This window comes from Puma concolor, chromosome B2 (genome assembly GCF_028749965.1).
Source record: "Puma concolor isolate L17-30 chromosome B2, mPumCon1.1.hap2, whole genome shotgun sequence".
Taxonomy (NCBI): Eukaryota; Metazoa; Chordata; class Mammalia; order Carnivora; family Felidae; genus Puma; species Puma concolor.
This window is the reverse complement of record NC_141671.1, coordinates 18,493,467-18,512,369: the sequence shown is the minus strand read 5'-3', so window position 1 is coordinate 18,512,369 and position 18,903 is coordinate 18,493,467. Positions and strand designations below refer to the sequence as shown.

General features: G+C 43.6%; 1 protein-coding gene across 1 annotated transcript in view; it reads right to left on the bottom strand.

Moving 5' to 3' along the window:
• Window positions 1–6,684: 6,684 nt before the first annotated feature.
• MAK (male germ cell associated kinase) overlaps window positions 6,685–18,903 on the bottom strand; it is a 303,103-nt gene continuing 290,884 nt past the window's right edge. The window contains exon 13 of the mRNA XM_086706305.1: window positions 6,685–6,724. Coding sequence (XP_086562431.1) covers window positions 6,708–6,724 — 17 coding nt within the window. The 3' untranslated portion in view covers window positions 6,685–6,707. The remainder of the gene's footprint in view (window positions 6,725–18,903) is intronic.

Sequence of the window (18,903 nt, the reverse complement as noted above, 5' to 3'; positions counted from 1 at the left end):
AAGATCTAGTGGGGCGCCTGGGTGTCTCAGTGGGTTAAGCATCCAACTTCGGCTCAGGTCACCATCTCCAGGTCTGTGAGTTCGAGCCCCGCGTCGGGCTCTGTGCTGACAGCTCGGAGCCTGGAGCCTGCTTCAGATTCTGTGTCTCCCTCTCTCTCTGCCCCTCCCCTGCTCATGCTCTGTCTCTCTCCGTCTCTCAAAAATAAATAAACATTAACAAAATTAAAAAAAAAAAAAGAAAACCTGGTTATTCTGACACAATGTGGGATGAAACCGACAGGTCATTTTAGCTCCAGAACTCTCCATGGGTTGGCTCGGGTTGCTGGGCGGCTTGATCTCTTCCTGTGCCCTCACCTGCTCCTGCCTCCTCCCTCCACAAGTAATGGATCCTGACAACGCTCTGGAAGGAACACCCTGCACAGCGAGCTCCGTCTCACAGATGCTCGCGGGAAGACGCAACCTTCCGCAGAAGGTCTGAGAAAGGCTGTGCTCAGATGTGGTTTTATTTTATCTTTTTTTTTTTTTTTTTGCCTTTTTACTAAAAACATTTTTTGGAACTTAATTATCCCTTTATTATTATTTTTTAAAATTTAAATCCAACTTAGTTAACATAGTGTAATAACAATTTCAGGAATGGAATTTAGTGATTCATCACTTACATTAACAACATCCAGGGCTCAGCCCAGCAAGTGCCCTCCTTCGGGCCCCTCGCGCATTCAGCCCATCCCCCCCTCCCAACACCCCGCCAGCAACCCTCAGTTTGTTCTCTGCATTTAAGAGTCTCTTATGGTTTGTCCCCCTTCCCTGTTTTTATATTATTTTTGCTTCCCTTCCCTTGTGTTCATCTGTTTTGTATCTTAACGTCCTCATGTGAGTGACGTCATACGGTATTTGCCTTTCTCTGACTGATTTATTTCGCTTGGCATAATACCCTCTAGTTCCATCTGGGTTGTTGCAAATGTTGAAATCTGGGATTTCATGCTTTTTGAATGCCAAGTAATATTCCACCGTATATAGAGATGTGGTTTAGAACTGGATCATTCACCACCCTGTGGGCACGGAGGATCCCATCACAGGTGGTGGGTGGAACACAGACAGCCCTGCCACAAGGTGACGGCCCCCTTGTGAAATATTTACCAGGGAGGAATTGAGATGGTGTACTGGGGGGACTGGTAGGACTGGTGGGAAGGAACACACCTGCGGGGGCCATGCATCGGGTATTAAAAAAGCACGAGAGAGACCTTACACCCATTAGGATGACGAGATCAAAAACAACAACGACAAGAACAGGAAATAGCAAGTGTTGGCTAGAAAGTGGAGAAATTGGAAATGCAAAATGGCACAATTGCTGTGGAAAGCAATGTGACGGTCCCTCCAAAAAAACTGAGAATAGAATTGCCGTATCACTCAGAGATTCCAGTTCTGAGTTTGTATCCCAAAGAATTGAAAGTGGGATCCTGAAGAGATATCTGTATACCTATGTTCTTGGCAGTATTGTTCACAATGGCAACCCAAGTATCCATCAATGGATGAGTCAATGAACACAATGGACGATGGAATGTGATTCTGCCTGAAAAGGGAAGGAACTTCTGACACAGGTTACAACATGGATAAACCTTGAGGACGTTATGCTCAGTGCAATGAGTCAGTCACAGAAAGCCCATATGCAGGAGGTACCTGGAGTGTGAAGTTCACAGAGACAAAAAGATTGGTGGTTGCCAGGGGCTGGGGGAAGGTGGGAACAGGTAGTTGGTGCTTAATGGGTATAGAGTTTCAGTTTGGCATGATGAAAAAGTTTTGGATATCTGCTGGACAACCTTTTAAATGTATTCAATACAGGGGCGCCTGGGTGGCTCCGTTGGTTAAGCGTCCGACTTCGGCTCATGTCATGATCTCGTGGTTTGTGGGTTTGAGCCCCGCGTCGGGCTCTGTGCTGACAGCTCGGAGCCTGGAGCCTGCTTCGGATTCTGTGTCTCCCCGTCTTTCGCCCCCTCCCCTGCTCATGCTCTGTGTCTCTCTGTCTCTCAGTGATAAATAAACATTAAAAAAAAAAAAAATCAAATGTATTCAATACCACCGAATGGCACACTTCCAAGTGGTTAAGATGATACATTTTATGGTATGTGTATTTTACCATATTTTTTTTAAAGTGTGGGAGTAATCATAACTGTAAAGACAATGGGAGAGAATGGCTATAATAAGCTCTTTTTGCTCTAGGAAAAGATAACAGAAGGCCGAAAGCAATTACCAGGCCATTGAAATCCAAGTGCGAAAGCCAGAGCGTTACAGAGAAACGCTCCTGGGGATGGGCGGCCAGAGAATGCTGAGGTGTAGGCCCAAGAATTGGTCATGTGAACCCAAAAAACTCTAAACTCCCAAGTGAGGCAGACTGGCTCTGCCGAAGTCAAGGCCTTGGATGGGAGAGTAGGGAACACTGACGTATGGCAAAGGATACCTGTGTCGATGACCCCCTCCCATCTTGAGTTTCTAGCTTCCTCCAAGCCCACAAGACATGGCCCATTCCTCCATATTAACAGCTAGCACCTCTGCCCGTCTCCCTGCCGTCCGTGGCTCAAAGAGAATGTAGAAGCCTCTTCGTTTGGACACAGCACATGTCCCCACCCCGAGGATGTGCCCCCCCTCCCCGCCCACCAGGCAGCTAACTAGATTTAAGCTGAAGCATGACCCAGCTGAAGTCACGCCGGGCCGTGGGAGGGAAGAAAGGGCTCGAACTCCCTCAGAGCCATACCCCCCAGCCGGCACATGTAAGCCAATGGCAGGGGAGCAAGCGTAGGACTGGGCTCCAAGGAGGTCGGATCTAGGGAGCCAGAACAATAACGTGGGTTGACGTTTCTGGACTTGAGAACCTCCTCAGAGATACAGGATTCAACTTGCCGGCAAGGACCCCAGGAGATGGTGTTTGTCCCCCTTCCCTGTTTTTATATTATTTTTGCTTCACTTCCCTTTTTGTTAATCTGAGAATGAACCACCTTGACCACCTTGGGTCAATATACATTTGGTTATCCGCTACTGGGGTGGTGCGGTGGGTCGAATGGCACTCCCTCCACAAAGATACCTCTGCATCCAAATCCCCAGAACCTGTGAATGTGACCGTATTTGTAAAAAGCGTCTTTGTAGAAGTGATTAAGTTACAGATCTGAAGATGGGGTCATCCAGGATCACCCCCAAAAAAATGGCGGGGTGGTATTTCCCCGTTGTGTCCCTGTTGAATTAACCTTGCCTGTCTCCTAAAGAAGCCAGGCACGTCCTGGGGGTGGGGGTGGGGGTGGGGGTGGGGGGGGGTCAGTAAACACTGCAGCTCAAACAAGTGGCCCCAGATTGGGCCAGATGTGGTATCCTGGCTACAGCGGCTTCACACACCCTCGGGTACACGGAATGCACCCACTGGTGTGACAAATGTGTCCTTTGAATCTGTGTCTGAAAAAAAAGGCCAGAAACAGTTTGCATTTGCATGATACGTGTCTTTGCCGTTCACAACACACATTTTTGCCCCAGGGCTGTATTAACTATGCCCAAAGACATGTGAGCCCTTGGGACATCATGCAGAACATCACAGCCATTCGCTGTATCATAACCTTTCCTAGGGCTCACTGAGTGTCTGACTTTCTGTCCTGGGATCAGAGCCACAGCACCCTGGACCGGGGGACCTACTCAGTAATGAACGAAGTGAGCACACAACTATGGGATCTGCTGGTCTATTTACCACGTCCCCCAAGTCCGCTGACCTGACAGAGGTTGGAACCGATTCCTGGGATGCAGGCGGGACGCCAGCCTGGGGTGACCTGCTGCAGGCGGTGGGGGGGCTTCAACACATGGAATGTACTGTGGCCTTTGTATGGTTCCAAAGTGTTTCACTGATACTGAAGTGGAAACAGGAGGCTGGAGTCTCCCTCTAATATTTCCAGTTTGTTAGTTTGTAGTGGTGATCTGAAAAGACGTCCCAGCAGAACCGTCAAAGTAGAGAACAAGTCCGTTAATTTAAAACATTATTGTCATTCACAGATTCACCTGCAGATGGTGCCATGTTACAGCTTTTTCCTTTCTCCGCCTTGCTTTTCTTCCTGGTTGTAAAGCTTCACCCTGACCACTGTGGGTCAACATCCATTTGGTTATTACGAACTCGGCGAACAACGGCTTCAGTCACTGAGTCTCACAAAGTTTGGAATTGATTTCATACTAACACTGTCTGATGTGCAACCTTCCTTCAAAAATAAAATAGATGCCATCACTAATAAAACAGATCATAGAATGGTGGACTGTATGAATTTAAGGATCGTCCTGTCTGACTCTATCATTTCTAGATAAAGAACTTATTGCCCCAAAATATCGTAGCCGGCAACTGTCAGAGCCTAGATTGTGCTTCTAACCTTCAGTCCAAAGCTACACCTAGTCTGGTTACTCCACTATTGCCTTCTCATGGGGTAGGATAAATAGTATTTCTAGAATTTGAGAACATCCTTGTTGGAGTCACTTTTTAAGGCCAGGTTGTCAGTCACACGGAAAAATCGGTGTCACCTGGGGGTGCCTGGCTGGCTCAGTCCGTGGAGCGTGTGTCTCTTGATCTTGGGGCCATTGGTTCGAGCCCTGCAATGGGTGTAGAGATTACTTAAAAAAACAGAAAACAAACAGCAACAACAATAAAAAAAAAAAAACAACAAAAAACCCGTGTCCCCTAAGACAGCACGGAGGGGGGCAGAATAAAACTCTTCTGGATTGGAGGAAACTGGGCAACCAAATGTAATGTTTGAGCCTTGATTGAATCCTGGGGTGCGGGGATGTAGCCCTGCCCCACGCACCCCAAAGAACCTAAAAGGACTTTTGAAGACAATCGGAAACATCTAACATGTTTCGCATATTAGGTGATATTACTGTATCAATGGTAAGTTTCTTGTGATAATGGCGATATGGTTAGTAGGAGAATGTCTCAGCTTCAGGAGGCATGGCAAAGTATTTGAAGGTCATGATGTCTGCAACTTGCTTCCGAATCATTCAGAGGGAAAAAAAAGCTGTGGATAGATACAGACATAGCTACATGGATACTCACATGTATCTATAGAGACAGAGAAAGAGCAAAGCAGCAGGACGAGTTGTTAAACGGTGAACTCGGGTAGAGGGCCAATGGTTGATGTCACCATTCTTTCAACTTTTCTCCCCGGTTGAAACTTTTTTCAGAAAGAAGACTGGGAAACAAACATATGAAAGTCAAATGTTAACAACAGATGGGGGGAAATATTTGCAATTCGTATTCCAGGAAAAACTGATGATTCTCCCAACGTATAAAAAGCTTCTAAAAATTTTTTAAATTAAAAAAAAATTTTATTATGTTTATTTGAGATAGAGACCATGTGAGCAGGGGAGGGGCAGAGAGAGAGGGAGAGAAAGAAACACGAGCAGGCTCCGTGCTGCCAGCACAGAGCCTGACCCGGGGTCCAAACCTGTGAAGCCGTGAGACCATGACCTGCGCCGAAACCAAGAGTCGGATGCTCAACCGACTGGGCCACCAAGAGCTTCTAAAATTAATAGCAGAAAGATGAACTCAGTAGAAATACGGGGAAGAAAGCGACAGGCTCGGCCAAAAGAAAAGAATATAAGGGTCCCTTAAACATCTGGAAAAGACGTTCAGGGCCACTCATCATAAGGGAAATGCGCGTTAAAACTTCACCAAGCTCATATTTCTTCTCTATCACGTTGGCAAAAATCCAAAAGTCTGGTAACTAACTGTGTGTTCGGGGGGGCCGTGAGGAAATTGACAATTTTAAACCGTGTTGGGGAAATACTTATTGGTACAATTCCTAAGGAGGCAAGAAGGCAGTCACTGTCAAAATTACAAGGGCAGGCACTCTCAAAATATGCCTATGTGTAAAATGATACACGTATAAGGCTAGTTATGTCAGCATTATGAGAAGTAGCTAAAGATTAGAAATAACCCAAATGTCCCTCAACAGGATAACACATTGGTAATATAATTGTCTACTACGTCCGGTGGTATATTCTTATTACTGAAATCGGAATAAGGCGGCTCCCTTTTTACGGATATAAAAATATCTCTAAAAGATGCTGTTAGTGAACAAGGCAAGCTACAATTCTGCGTGTAATATGCCTTTACGTAAAAGAGGCAATACAAAAATATATTTACTAATATATATACTAAAGTATACACTAAACATATATATTAATATTTGTTTACATCTCATTTCAGAAGGACACCTATGTTTACGGTGGGGGAAGTTAAACATGAGAAGGAAGGAATTTTTTTTTTTTTTTTCAACGTTTATTTATTTTTGGGACAGAGAGAGACAGAGCATGAACGGGCGAGGGGCAGAGAGAGAGAGGGAGACACAGAATCGGAAACAGGCTCCAGGCTCTGAGCCATCAGCCCAGAGCCCGACGCGGGGCTCGAACTCACGGACCGTGAGATCGTGACCTGGTTGAAGTCGGACGCTTAACCGACTGCGCCACCCAGGCGCCCCGGAAGGAATTGTTTTTATTGCATATCTCTTCAGTCTTTAAAAAACATGTGACTGGGGCGCCTGGGTGGCGCAGTCGGTTAAGCGTCCGACTTCAACCAGGTCACGATCTCACGGTCTGTGAGTTCGAGCCCCGCGTCGGGCTCTGGGCTGATGGCTCAGAGCCTGGAGCCTGTTTCCGATTCTGTGTCTCCCTCTCTCTCTCTGCCCCTCGCCCGTTCATGCTCTGTCTCTCTCTGTCCCAAAAATAAATAAACGTTGAAAAAAAAAAAATTAAAAAAAAAAAAAACAAACAAACATGTGACTGAATTACGTGCACAAAGTCAAAAATAAAATCATTTTTAAAGTAATACATATTCACCAAAAAGTCATTTCAAATATCAACATATATAATGTCATAGAGAACTGCTATGAATAGTCTGTGTGGATATAATTCCAGACTAATGATACAGATACCAACCCCCCGTCCCCACCACCATACACACTCACCACAGGGGGAAAAGAGAAAAGGGATTTTTATACACACACACACACACACACACACCCCATATAAATACAGATACAGATGTATAGATACAGATATGTTTCCTTCTATGTCAGTATATAAAAATCTACCTCATTTTTAAAATAATTTTTTAATGTTTATTTATGAGAGAGAGAGAGAGAGAGAGAGAGAGAGAGCGAGCATGGGTGGGGGAGGGGCAGAGAGAGAGGGAGACACAGAATCGGAAGCAAAGCAGGCTCCAGGCTCTGAGCTGTCAGCACAGAGCCTGACGAGGGGCTTGAATTCATGAGCTGTGAGGTCATGACTGGAGCTGAAGTCAGATGCTTAATTGACTGAGTCACCCTGGAGCCCCCACCTCATTTTTTTTTCATTTGGCTGCTTGGAATTCTACAGAATAGATATGCCATAACTTATTTCATCTTTGCCCTGTTAATGAATACTTGGGGATGGGGCTTTTGTTTGATTTTACTCTTACAAATGATTGTCCGAGCACTGTAATGGTTAACCTTGCAGCATCTGAAGCCAGACTGCTTGGCTTTATTTTTATTTACTTTTTTTTTTTTTGATTTATGTATTTATTTATTTTTTTTTAAATATAATTTATTGTCAAGTTGGCAAACATATAGCATACACAGTGTGCTCTTGGTTTGGGGAGTAGATTCCCGTGATTCATCGCTTACATACAACACCCAGTGCTCATCCCAACAAGTGCCCTCCTCAATACCCATCACCCATTTTTCCCTCTCCCCCGCCACCCATCAACCCTCAGTTTGTTCTCTGTATTTAAGAGTCTCTTATGGTTTGCCTCCCTCCCTCTCTCTTTGTAGCTATTTTTTCCCCTTCTCTGCCCCATGGTCTTCTGACAAGTTTCTCAAGATCCACATATGAGGGAAAACATACGATATCTGTCTTTCTCTGACTACCTATTTCACTTAGCATAATACCCTCCAGTTCCATCCATGTTGCGGCACATGGCATGATTTCATTCTTTCTCATTGCCAAGTAGTATTCCACTGTATATATAAGCCACATCTTCTTTATCCATTCATCAGTTGATGGACATTTAGGCTCTTTCCATAATTTGGCGATTGTTGAAAGTGCTGCTATAAATATTGGGGTACAAGTGCCCCTATGCATCAGCACTCCTGTATCCCTTGGGTAAATTCCTAGCAGTGCTATTGTTGGGTCATAGGGTAGATCTATTTTTACTTTTTTGAGGAACCTCCACACTGCTTTCCAGAGCGGCTGCACCAGTTTGCATTCCCACCAACAGTGCAAGAGGGTTCCCGTTTCTCCACATCCTCACCAGCATCTATAGTCTCCTGATTTGTTCATTTTAGCCACTCTGACAGGCGTGAGGTTGTATTGTAGTGTGGTTTTGATTTGTATCTCCCTGATGAGGACTGACGTTGAGCATCTTCTCATGTGTCTGTTGGCCATCTGGATGTCTTCTTTGGAAAAGTGTCTATTCGTGTCTCCTGCCCATTTCTTCACTGGATTATTTGTTTTTCAGGTGTTGAGTTTGGAAAGTTCTTTATAGATTTTGGATACTAATCCTTTATCCAATATGTCATTTACAAATATCTTCTCCCATTCCATTGGTTGCCTTTTAGTTTTGTTGACTGTTTCCTTTGCAGTGCAGAAACTTTTTACCTTGATGAGGTCCCCATAGCTCATTTTTGCTTTTATTTCTCTTGTCTTTGGAGATGCGTTAAGCAAGAAATTGCTGCAGCTGAGGTCAAAGAGGTTGTTGCCTGCTTTCTCCTCTAGGGTTTTGATGGTACCTGTCTCACATTTAAGTCTTTCATCCATTTTGAGTTTATTTATGTGTATAGTGTAAGAAAGTGGTCCCATTTCATTCTTCTGCATGTTGCTGTCCAGTTCTCCCAGCACCATTTGCTAAAGAGACTGTCTTTTTTCCACTGGATGCTCTTTCCTGCTTTGTCAAAGATCAGTTGGCCATACATTTGTGGGTCCAATTCTGGGTTCTCTATTCTATTCCATTGGTCTATGTGTCTCCTTTTGTGCCAATACCATACTGTCTTGATTACGGCTTTGTAGTAAAGGCTAAAGTCCGGGATTGTGATGCTTTCTGCTTTGGTTTTCTTTTTTAACATTACTTTGGCTCTTCAGGGTCTTTTGTGCTTCCATACAAATTTTAGGATTGTTTGTTCTAGCTTTGAGAAGAATGCTGGTGCAATTTTGATTGGGATTGCATTGAATGTGTAGATTGTTTTGGGGAGTGTTGACATTTTAACAATATTTATTCTTCCAATCCATGAATGTGGAGTGTTTTTCCATTTCTTTATATCTTCTTCAATTTCCTTTGTAAGTGTTCTATAGTTTTCAGCACACAGATCTTTTACATCTTTGGTTAGGTATATTCCGAGGTATTTTATGGTTCTTGGTGTAATTGTAAAGGGGAGCGATTTCTTGATTTCTCTTTCTGTTGCTTCATTATTGGTGTATAGAAATGCAACCGATTTCTGTACATTGATTTTGTATCCTGCGACTTTACTGAATTCATGTATCAGTTCTAGCAGCTTTTTGGTGGAGTCTTTCGGGTTTTCCATGTGGAGTATCATGTCATCTGTGAAAAGTGAAATTTGACTTCTTCTTTGCCAATTTGGATGCCCTTTACTTCATTTTGTTGTCTGATTGCTGAGGCTAGGACTTACAACCCTGTATTAAACAACAGTGGTGAGAGTGGACATCCCTGTCGTGTTCCTGGTCTCAGGGGGAAAGCTCTCAGTTTTTCCCACTGAGGATGATATTAGCTGTGGGCTTATCATAGATGGCTTTCATGATGTTAAGGTATAATCCTTGTATCCCGACTTACTTGACGGTTTTTATTAGGAAAGGATACTGCATTTTGTCAAATGCTTTTTCTGCATTTATTGACAGGATCATATGCTTCTTACCCTTTGTTTTGTTAATGGGATGTGAGACATCAGACTGCTTGGCTTTAAATCCTGACACCATTATCTATTAGCTATGCAATGTTGGCCAAGTCAACTCTCTTGAGTTTCCTCATCTGCATAATGGGTAAAATAAAAAACATTTTTCCTCATTGAGTTGTTGTGAGGATGGATGAAGAAAATCAGCCCACCTGTATGCAAAATACTTTCCTGTACATATTGATGAGTTCATACATGCTTCTCAGTCATCTCTCTGCGAGGGGAAAGCCCTGACGTACTATATGCTGATTTCTGTGGTATAAATTCTCTAACCAGGACCAATTTCAAGCGACCAGTATACAGTCACTGAATGCAGAGTTGGAAAGAGATTGGCATAATCAGCTGTCCAGAGGCAGTGAAGAGCTCCTGCATGCCATTTCAGGTTTTGTTTGTTTGGTTTTTTTTTTTTTTTACTACTTTTAAAGTTTATTTATTTTGAGAGAGAGAGGGAGAGAGCACAAGCAGGGGAGGGGCAGAGAGAGGGTGCGAGAGAATCCCCAGCAGGCTCCATGCAGAGCCCCGACACGGGGCTAGAACTCACAAACTGTGAGATCATGACCTGAGCTGAAACCAAGTCAGGTGCTTAACTGACTGAGCCCCCCAGGTGCCCCTCAGGATGTATTTTTAAAGTTAGCAACCCTGAATGACTATCGTGACCCCCTTTGTTTTCAGGTATGTATCTGAATCTCCTTTGCAGGGTTTATTTGACCACGTTTATATATAACTATTTCCCGTCCCCTCGTTTCAAAATGTATCTTTATAAATTTGTTTTCCTATGACTACAAGGGCTCCTTACTCTAAGGATCCCAAACCAATACCTGCAAGGTGGGACTAAGGACCCACTCTTGCATTAATTCATATAAAAATGAAGAGAATATGAAAATTTTATGTGTTGAGAACTGAGATGAAATGATATTACGTGCCTCCTTTCTTCCCACTGACAGCCTGTTAGCAAACAGCAAAAGCCAAATTTTAAACAATTTCAAAGTCTATGGTCTTATTTCCACAACAGGATTCAGTAAGTTAATAAATGTAATATACCTGGAAAAATGTTTAGATCATAGTTAGGGCTTGATAAAATAGAGATGTAATAAAAATTACATCTTTGTGCATCTGAGAATATTTCTGTAGGAAAGATTTTTAGAAGTGGATTTACCGGACAAAGAATATAAGCATGTAATATTTTGATAAATATTGCATTACTACTCCAAGAAGGTATAATAATTTATATTATCATCAACAATATATGAGTACACTTCCTCTCAAATCCCAGTCAACCTGGATAGCATCCAACTTTTTTTTTAATGTTTATTTATTTTTGAGAGAGAGAGGGAGACAAAACGTGAGTGGGGGAGGGGCAGAGAGAGAGAGAGGGAGACACAGAATCTGAAGCAGGCTCCAGGCTCCAAGCTGTCAGCACAGAGCCTGATGCGGGGCTTGAGCTCACAGACTGCGAGATCATGACCTCAAAGTTGGATGCTTAATCGACTGAGCCACTCAGGTGTCTCCCAACTTTCTAATCTTAATTGTATTTGCAAGATATTTAACTTACTATTATTTCATTTTGCATTTTCCTAGCTCTAGTAAATTTGGCGATATTTCCACATGTTTACATATTTATTAATATTTATATTTATTCAATGAATCTCCTATCTATATTTTTCTGTTGGGTTGTCTTTTTCTTATTGATTTATATGAGTATTTTTATATTATGGATATTAATATTGTATTTGTCTTGTATGTTACAAATATTTTATCTCATTTCTCCCTCATCCCTGAAAACTGTTGTATCTCTCACTTGACTTTTACGTGAGTCAAGTCAATCCTATCTCTTACGGCTGTTTTGAGTCATAAAGAAGAAAGACTTATCCCCTGAGGAAAGTGGAAAATATTAGCCAAGCCAAGGTTATAAAAATATTCTTGCATATATTTTCCAACACTTCTGCAGTGTTTTGAAAAGACGTTTAGCTACTGTACTGGAGGAAGAGTTTTCCTTGACCCTCTTAGGATCGGTGGCTGGGTCTGTAAATTAAACTAACAAAGACGGATTAACAGCAGAAAAGCATACAAACTTGTGTAAGTTTTACATGACACAGAAACCCTCATAGGGCAATGAAAACTCAAAGAAATGGTGGAGACTGCTTGCTTTTACATCAGGTTGAATAAAGAGAAGCAACTGTGGATAAGTGCCTAATGTATATGGAGAGGCACAGAGAAGATAAGAACTACTTTAACAAAGTCTGTCTGTATAGAATTCTCTCTGCTCCAGCTTCTCGTCCTTGATAACTCTGTGACTTTCCTTCAGGTACAAGGAGAGCATCTCTCATGTAGGAGTTTCATCTCCTGTTTTTAAGAAAACAAGGAAAATCAGAGTGTTGTTCTAGTGTTTGCTGCATTTTCTTGTATTTTCCAAGTACCTTTCGCTCAAAATAGTCGCTGTGCCAAAGCGGCATATTTGGGGGTGAATGCTCTGAGCTCCTTCACAACCTAGAACTTACTTTTTTTTTTTTTTTTTTTTTTTTTAATGTGAGGTAGTGGTCCGTATCAGTGTTCTTATCCTTTTTAACTTGATCAGTAAAGAAAAAGATACTGGAAGGCTAGGGAGGTGTTTATATAATTGAAAAGAAAGCTGAAGAAATGAGCTTATAAAATGCATGAATAAGAAGGAGGCTACATCGTGGTTAAATCAGTGCCTTGCTCAAAACCCCAATCCCAGCGAAGGGGCATCCCATTGTCCAGCTTTGGGCTGAAGGAGGATTAGGGAAAGGTAGGGATCCATGATGTCCCACCCCTTTTAGTACTAAAAGCCAGAGAGAAAGGAGAAAGCGAGGGGTGCTTTGGTGGCTCAGTTGGTTAAGTGTCCAACTCTTGCTTTTGGCTCAGGTCACAATCTCCCGGTTTGTGGGTTCGGACCCCTGCGTGGGGCTTTGCACCGACAGCACGGGGCCTGCTTGGGGTTCTCTCTCTCCCTCTCTCTGCCCCTCCCCAACTTGTGTGCATGGGCTCACGCACACGCATGTGTTCATGTGTGTGCATGCTTTCTCTCTCTCAAGATAAATAAATAAACATAAAAAAAAAAGACAGAAGAAAGTGGATGCTGGGTAAGACCCACAATTGTCTTGTACTCTTTTCCCCCGAAATCAATCAACGAATGTTTTACTCTCTTTCCTTAACCAGCTCATTCTTTCTCATATTGCCTCACATAGATGGGGGTCTGTTCTTAGGCTCTGTGATCTATTCTTTTATGTTCCTGAGCGAATACCACTTATTTTGAATTGCTGTAGATTTATAGCATGTTTTGACATCCGGTAGGGAAAGTCTTTATCCCGTTTTGAATATCTCTTGTCCTTTTGTATGCACTTACTCTTTAAAATAAACTTTGTAATTAACTTGCCGTGTTCTTTAAAAATCTTGATGGGATTTTAAAAATTCAGTGTCACATTGAATGCATAGTTTAATTCAGAAGGATTTCTGAATCTTCTCACGGTGAAGCGTAGTATGTCTCCCCATTTGTTCAGAGCTTTAAAAAAAAAACCTTAAAAAATGAAATAAAATTAATAAAAAAAAAACCCACTGGCTTGAATAACTTGATTCTTGTTAAATAGGGGCTGACAGAGGAGACAGTACTTTCAGGGATTATCACCTATTTGTGCATAGACATCAGTGAACTTGTCAGATTTTTTTTTTGGGGGGGTTGAATAGTTTTGATAAAAGAATGATCACACCTAGGATGATACAAAGAAATGAAAAATGGATGGTAAGAGTTGAATGAGGGAGCTCATAAGAAGATCTATACATCTCATAATTTTTCTAGTTCGTAATTTTTGCCGAAAAGAAATTGCCATTAAAAAAAATGTTTATTTATTTATTTTGAGAGAGGGAGAGAGCAGGGGAGGGGCAGATAAAGAGAGAGAGAGAGAGAGAGAGAGCACGCGCGCGTGAGAGGATTCTAAGCAGGCTCCGAGCTATCAGCACAGAGTCCGACTCAAGACTCGAACTCACAAACCGTAAGATCATAACCTGACCGATATCAAGAGTCAGACACTCAACCGACTGAGCCACCCAGGCGCCCCTCAAGTGCTCTACATTGATCTCCCTTGGTCTATTCCTGATGCAATGTTTTCTCTGCTTGTCTTGATTTTATTCTTGGTCTGAAAGGATAAACTGAGGCACGTTAAAAATTTTAAGAGTTTGCGCAAAAATCCGTTGGAAGCAGGCAACACCAAAATGGAAGTAGTTAGGACCTCTCCATGGACAGGAGCTAGGGAAAAAAGCCTTATGGAGAAGAGACATGCAAAGCACGGAACTGATAGGACTTGGCTGCCTATAGCCTAAGCAGTTACATTATTTGAGAAAGCCCAGTGGGCAGGTTAGTGATTGGTTGGTTGTCCTTGAGTTTCAATTTCTTAACCTTGAGGCCTTTCGGGCTTAGGTTTGGATTTGCCCCTGGAGGTTACTAAAGCCTTAAAGCCACTTGGGTCTAATGGCCTCCTTGCTCAATTTATTTAACATTAGGGTGCTTGAAAATGGTGGCCTGCTCTCAGGAGGGATTTGGGATGGCCCTGGTCCTTCATATCCCTTTTCAAAGGGCTTACTTAGCTCACCTTTCCACTTTGCATTTTGAAGCGTGTCAGCAACACAGTTTTAAAAATATTTTATTTTTGAGAGAGAGGGAGCGACAGAGCACGAGCCGGGGGAGGGGCAGAGAGAGAAGGACACAGACTCTGAAGCAAGCTCCCAGCTCTGAGGTGTCAGCACAGACCCCGACGCGGGACTTGAACCCGTGAACCGAGCGACGCATTTCTTTATCATCTCTGTCCTCACTATCACCCTTAGCATCCACAAGCATTTCTCGAGGATTAATGCAATGGAAACTATTCCCCTGCACAATGGAGAAGGAAGGTGAAGAGGTATAAATTATGGTTGCCTCACTTGAGAGCGTAAAGATGTACTAACAGAGAAGGAAAAGCATGAAGACGTCCCCCAAAGGATAGAGTCACCAGGTGCCAGAGGAGGACACCGCCATTTTGGGGGTGGTATTGATGGGAAGACTGTAACGGTGGAGGTCCATCTTGAGATGGACGGGAAGGAAGGAGGGGATTGAGTTCCAGGCAGAAAGTAGGCGACAAGGCAGGGAAGGTGCTATGGATGTGACAGGGAGATGTTGACAACAGATGCTTCCAATTCACAGAGGCAGAGAATAGAATTGTGGACACCAGGAACTGGGGAGAGAAGCCGGTGGGGAGTTACTGTCTAATGAGCACAGAATTTCTGTTTGGGATGATGAAGAAATCCTGGAGGTGGACGGTAGGGATGAACGTGTGAATGTACACAACCGTGGGAATGTATTTAATGCCACTGGACTGTTCCCCTTAAAACGATTAAAATGGTAAATTTTATGCGGTGCATTTTTTTACCACAATAAAAAATTGGATCATTAAAAAAAAATGCAGTCTTAACGAACGGGAATATTAAAGGCTAACAGCCACAACAAAGGGAAAACAAGTTACATCTTGCTGGGATTTTGAGGAGGTCCAGTAACTCTCTTTTCCTCATCGGCATTGTGATCTACTTGGATAATTAGACAAGAGTTTAATTAAAATCCATCTCCATTTGCTGATAAAATCCCGTCCTAGTTATTTGATTTGGATTTTATGGGCGCTATTTAACAACCCTATTAAGCTGCAGATGACTGACCACAAAGCAAAAGAATTCTTCTCCACAGACAACATAATATAATAATTATTATTGTTTTTGCCTATAAACATGAAAATAAATTCTGTCCAGTGCCTACTGTTGAAAAAACAAGTTTTACCTCCACGTGCACATTTATTTCAATAACCCTGGTCTATAAATGTTTCTCTGTTTTCCTTTTCCTTTGATTTTGTTGTAACACTTTACTTTTTCATTAATGAGCCAAGTGAAATCTTTAGCTCAGGTTCATTTTCATATCTCTATGAGAATTGTGATTTTATCCTTTTTTGTGGGGGGAGGGGAGATTATCCGTTTCCAGTATCCAGCGTACTGTGAGAACCAAGTGGGCCTGCTAATTGAATTCACAAATTAAGTAAACAAGAAGTTGTCCAACCTGAACGAAGGGTTAGCTCAAGGCAGACAGAAGGCATAGAGCAGAGAAGAACTCACACCCTCCAAGAGCAGATTTGCTTCCGACAGGGTAAAGAGAAGGGTTGAGTCAGGTACACCCAGTTGATTATATCTAAATTTACTAATTGGAGGGGCGCCTGGGTGGCTCAGTTTGTTGAGTGTCCAACTTCAGCTCAGGTCACAATCTTGCGGTCTATGGGTTCGAGCCCCGCGTCAGGCTCTGTGCTGACAGCTTGGAGCCTGGAGCCTGCTTTGGATTCTGTGTCTCCTTCTCTCTGCCCTTCCCCTGCTCTCTCTGTCTGTCTGTGTCTCAAAAATAAATAAACATTAAAAAAATGTAAAAAAATAGATTTACTAATTGGATACATCGCTTTTCTCCCGGTACAGATGAGGAAATGAACTGTAAAAACCGAGTTCCCGTCTCATGAAAAGAAATGCAAGGTTCTGGAAATATATTCCCTCCAATAAATCTGTTTTGACCCATGCAATTTTCCCCCAAATATAGGACGCATTAACATGTGTCACAACTTTGGGTGGTATAGGTACATGGACTTTTTTTTTTTTTTTTAATTTTTTTCAACGTTTATTTATTTTTGCGACAGAGAGAGACAGAGCATGAATGGGGGAGGGGCAGAGAGAGAGGGAGACACAGAATCGGAAACAGGCTCCAGGCTCTGAGCCATCAGCCCAGAGCCCGACGCGGGGCTCGAACTCACGGACCGCGAGATCGTGACCTGGCTGAAGTCGGACGCTTAACCGACTGCGCCACCCAGGCGCCCCTACATGGACTTAAATAACACAGAATTTCAAAAGAAAAAAGAAAAAGAGGTATTTCCAACAAGAAACAAACCTTAGGTTTGCTGAAATGCTTTTTTTTTTTTTAAGTTTATTTATTTTGAGAGAGAGAGAAAGCACAAGCAGGAGAGGGACATAGAGAGAGGGAGAGAGAGAATCCCAAGCAGGCTCCATGCTGTCAGCCCAGAGCCTGATGTGGGACTCGATCTTATGAACCATGAGATTATGACCTGAGCCAAAATCAAGAGTTAGCCTCTTTTTTTATTTATTTTTGAGAGACACAGAGAGACAGAGCATGAGCAGGGGAGGGGCAGAGAGAGAGGGAGACACAGAATGGGAAGCAGGCTCCAGCCTCTGAGCTATCAGCACAGAGCCCGACAGGGGGCTCGGACTCATGAACCAAGAGATCATGACCTGAACCGAAGTCGGCGCTTAAACGGCTGAGTCACCACGGCGCCCCTCGAGAGTTGGACTCTTAATCGACTTAGCCACCCAGGTACCCTGAAGTGTCGCCTTTTTGACGAGGCCCATGTTGACCGCCTTGTAAAATGGTAGCCTGCTCCTTCTACCAGGACCTCTCCCAGCCGCCCTTACCCTGCTCCAACTTGCCTTCTTCTCCATGGCGCTTAGCGTCTTCTAATGTACTCTGACTTACCTCCCTTATTGTGTGTGCCACTTACTTTTTGTCTTCCTTCTCCTCGAAAGTAAACTCCACGAGATCGAGTCCTCAAAAGTAAACTCCACGAGATCGAGGATCTACAAGTGTGTCTGGCCCAGAGTAGGTGTTCAGTAAATGTTTGCTGTATGGATGAGGAGACATATACCCTGAGGACAGGAGGAAGGTGAGAAGGATCCTGCTCTGGGACGTGGCAGCAGAAGAGGGAGAGCAAGGGATAAAAGTGAGGAGCAGTGGGGGGAAGGATGCCCAGCTCTTTGCGATTAACTGGAAAGGGAAGCGGGTGGGACCATGGATGCATGGTAAGGGCTAGACCTCCAACAGCTGGTGTAAGACCGTGATGGAGGGCACCAGGCAAGTGTGAGGGGTGCCGACCAGAAGGATGTTGTGATTTTCTTCCTATGAAGCTTGAAGAGGTAGCCAGAAACCCCAGGGAAGGTATTCTCTTCTGGGAATGTCATTACACTACAAAATCTTCTCCCAACTCAGAAAACCTCTCCACAAAGGTAGGAGGGAAAGAAAACGCTTTCAGTTTTGAAGAAGTCTGCACATGATGTGTATCACCAGCAATCTGCGGAGAGATCACGAAGACAGAAAGAAACCTCACCTTTTTTTTTTTTCGGTTTATTTATTTTGAGAGAGAGAGAGAGAGAGTGAAGGGGAGGGGCAGAGAGCGAGAGAGGGAGACACGGAATCCGAAGCAGGCTCCAGGTTCCGAGCTGTCAGCACAGAGCCAGACACGGGGCTCGAACTCATGAACCGTGAGACCTTGACCTGAGCAGAAGTCAGACACTTAACCAACTGAGCCACCCAGGTGCCCCACAAACTCCTCCTATCTTTAGGACTGGAGGTGGTTTTGCAACTGGGAGCCAGGAGCCCACTGAAGTAAGGCTCCAACCGTCCCATAGATGCTTTTTAACGTAGAAACAGAGACAGAGAGAGTCAAGGAAGTGGCAGTCCAGCATCTCTCTGCTTAGCTGTGCTTCGAGGCTAAGTTAGTTATGATGTGACCCTTGTCATGAGAATTGGAGACCACCGGCCTCAACCTGTCAGTTGAATCTCTGCCATCTACTGTTAATCTGCTTGGAGGAATAAAAATTGGGAGAAGCACGTGAGCGACAGGGGATCCAGTCTCCAGCCTTCTCAGTTTCTTGATGGTACAAACATTCTTTTATTCCGCTTTACGCAGCTCTAGCTTGGTAACTTCAGTGGGCTCTTAGGATTGTAGGATAACTGTCTTGGGGGGCGGGGGGAAGAGCTCTTTTCCCCAGAAGTTCCTTCTCTGTCTCTTCGGGCAGGAGTTTGTTATGACGCAGGAAAGCTGTGTGTGTGTGTGTGTGTGTGTGTGTGTGGAGGTGAAGGGATGTTTTGGCGGAG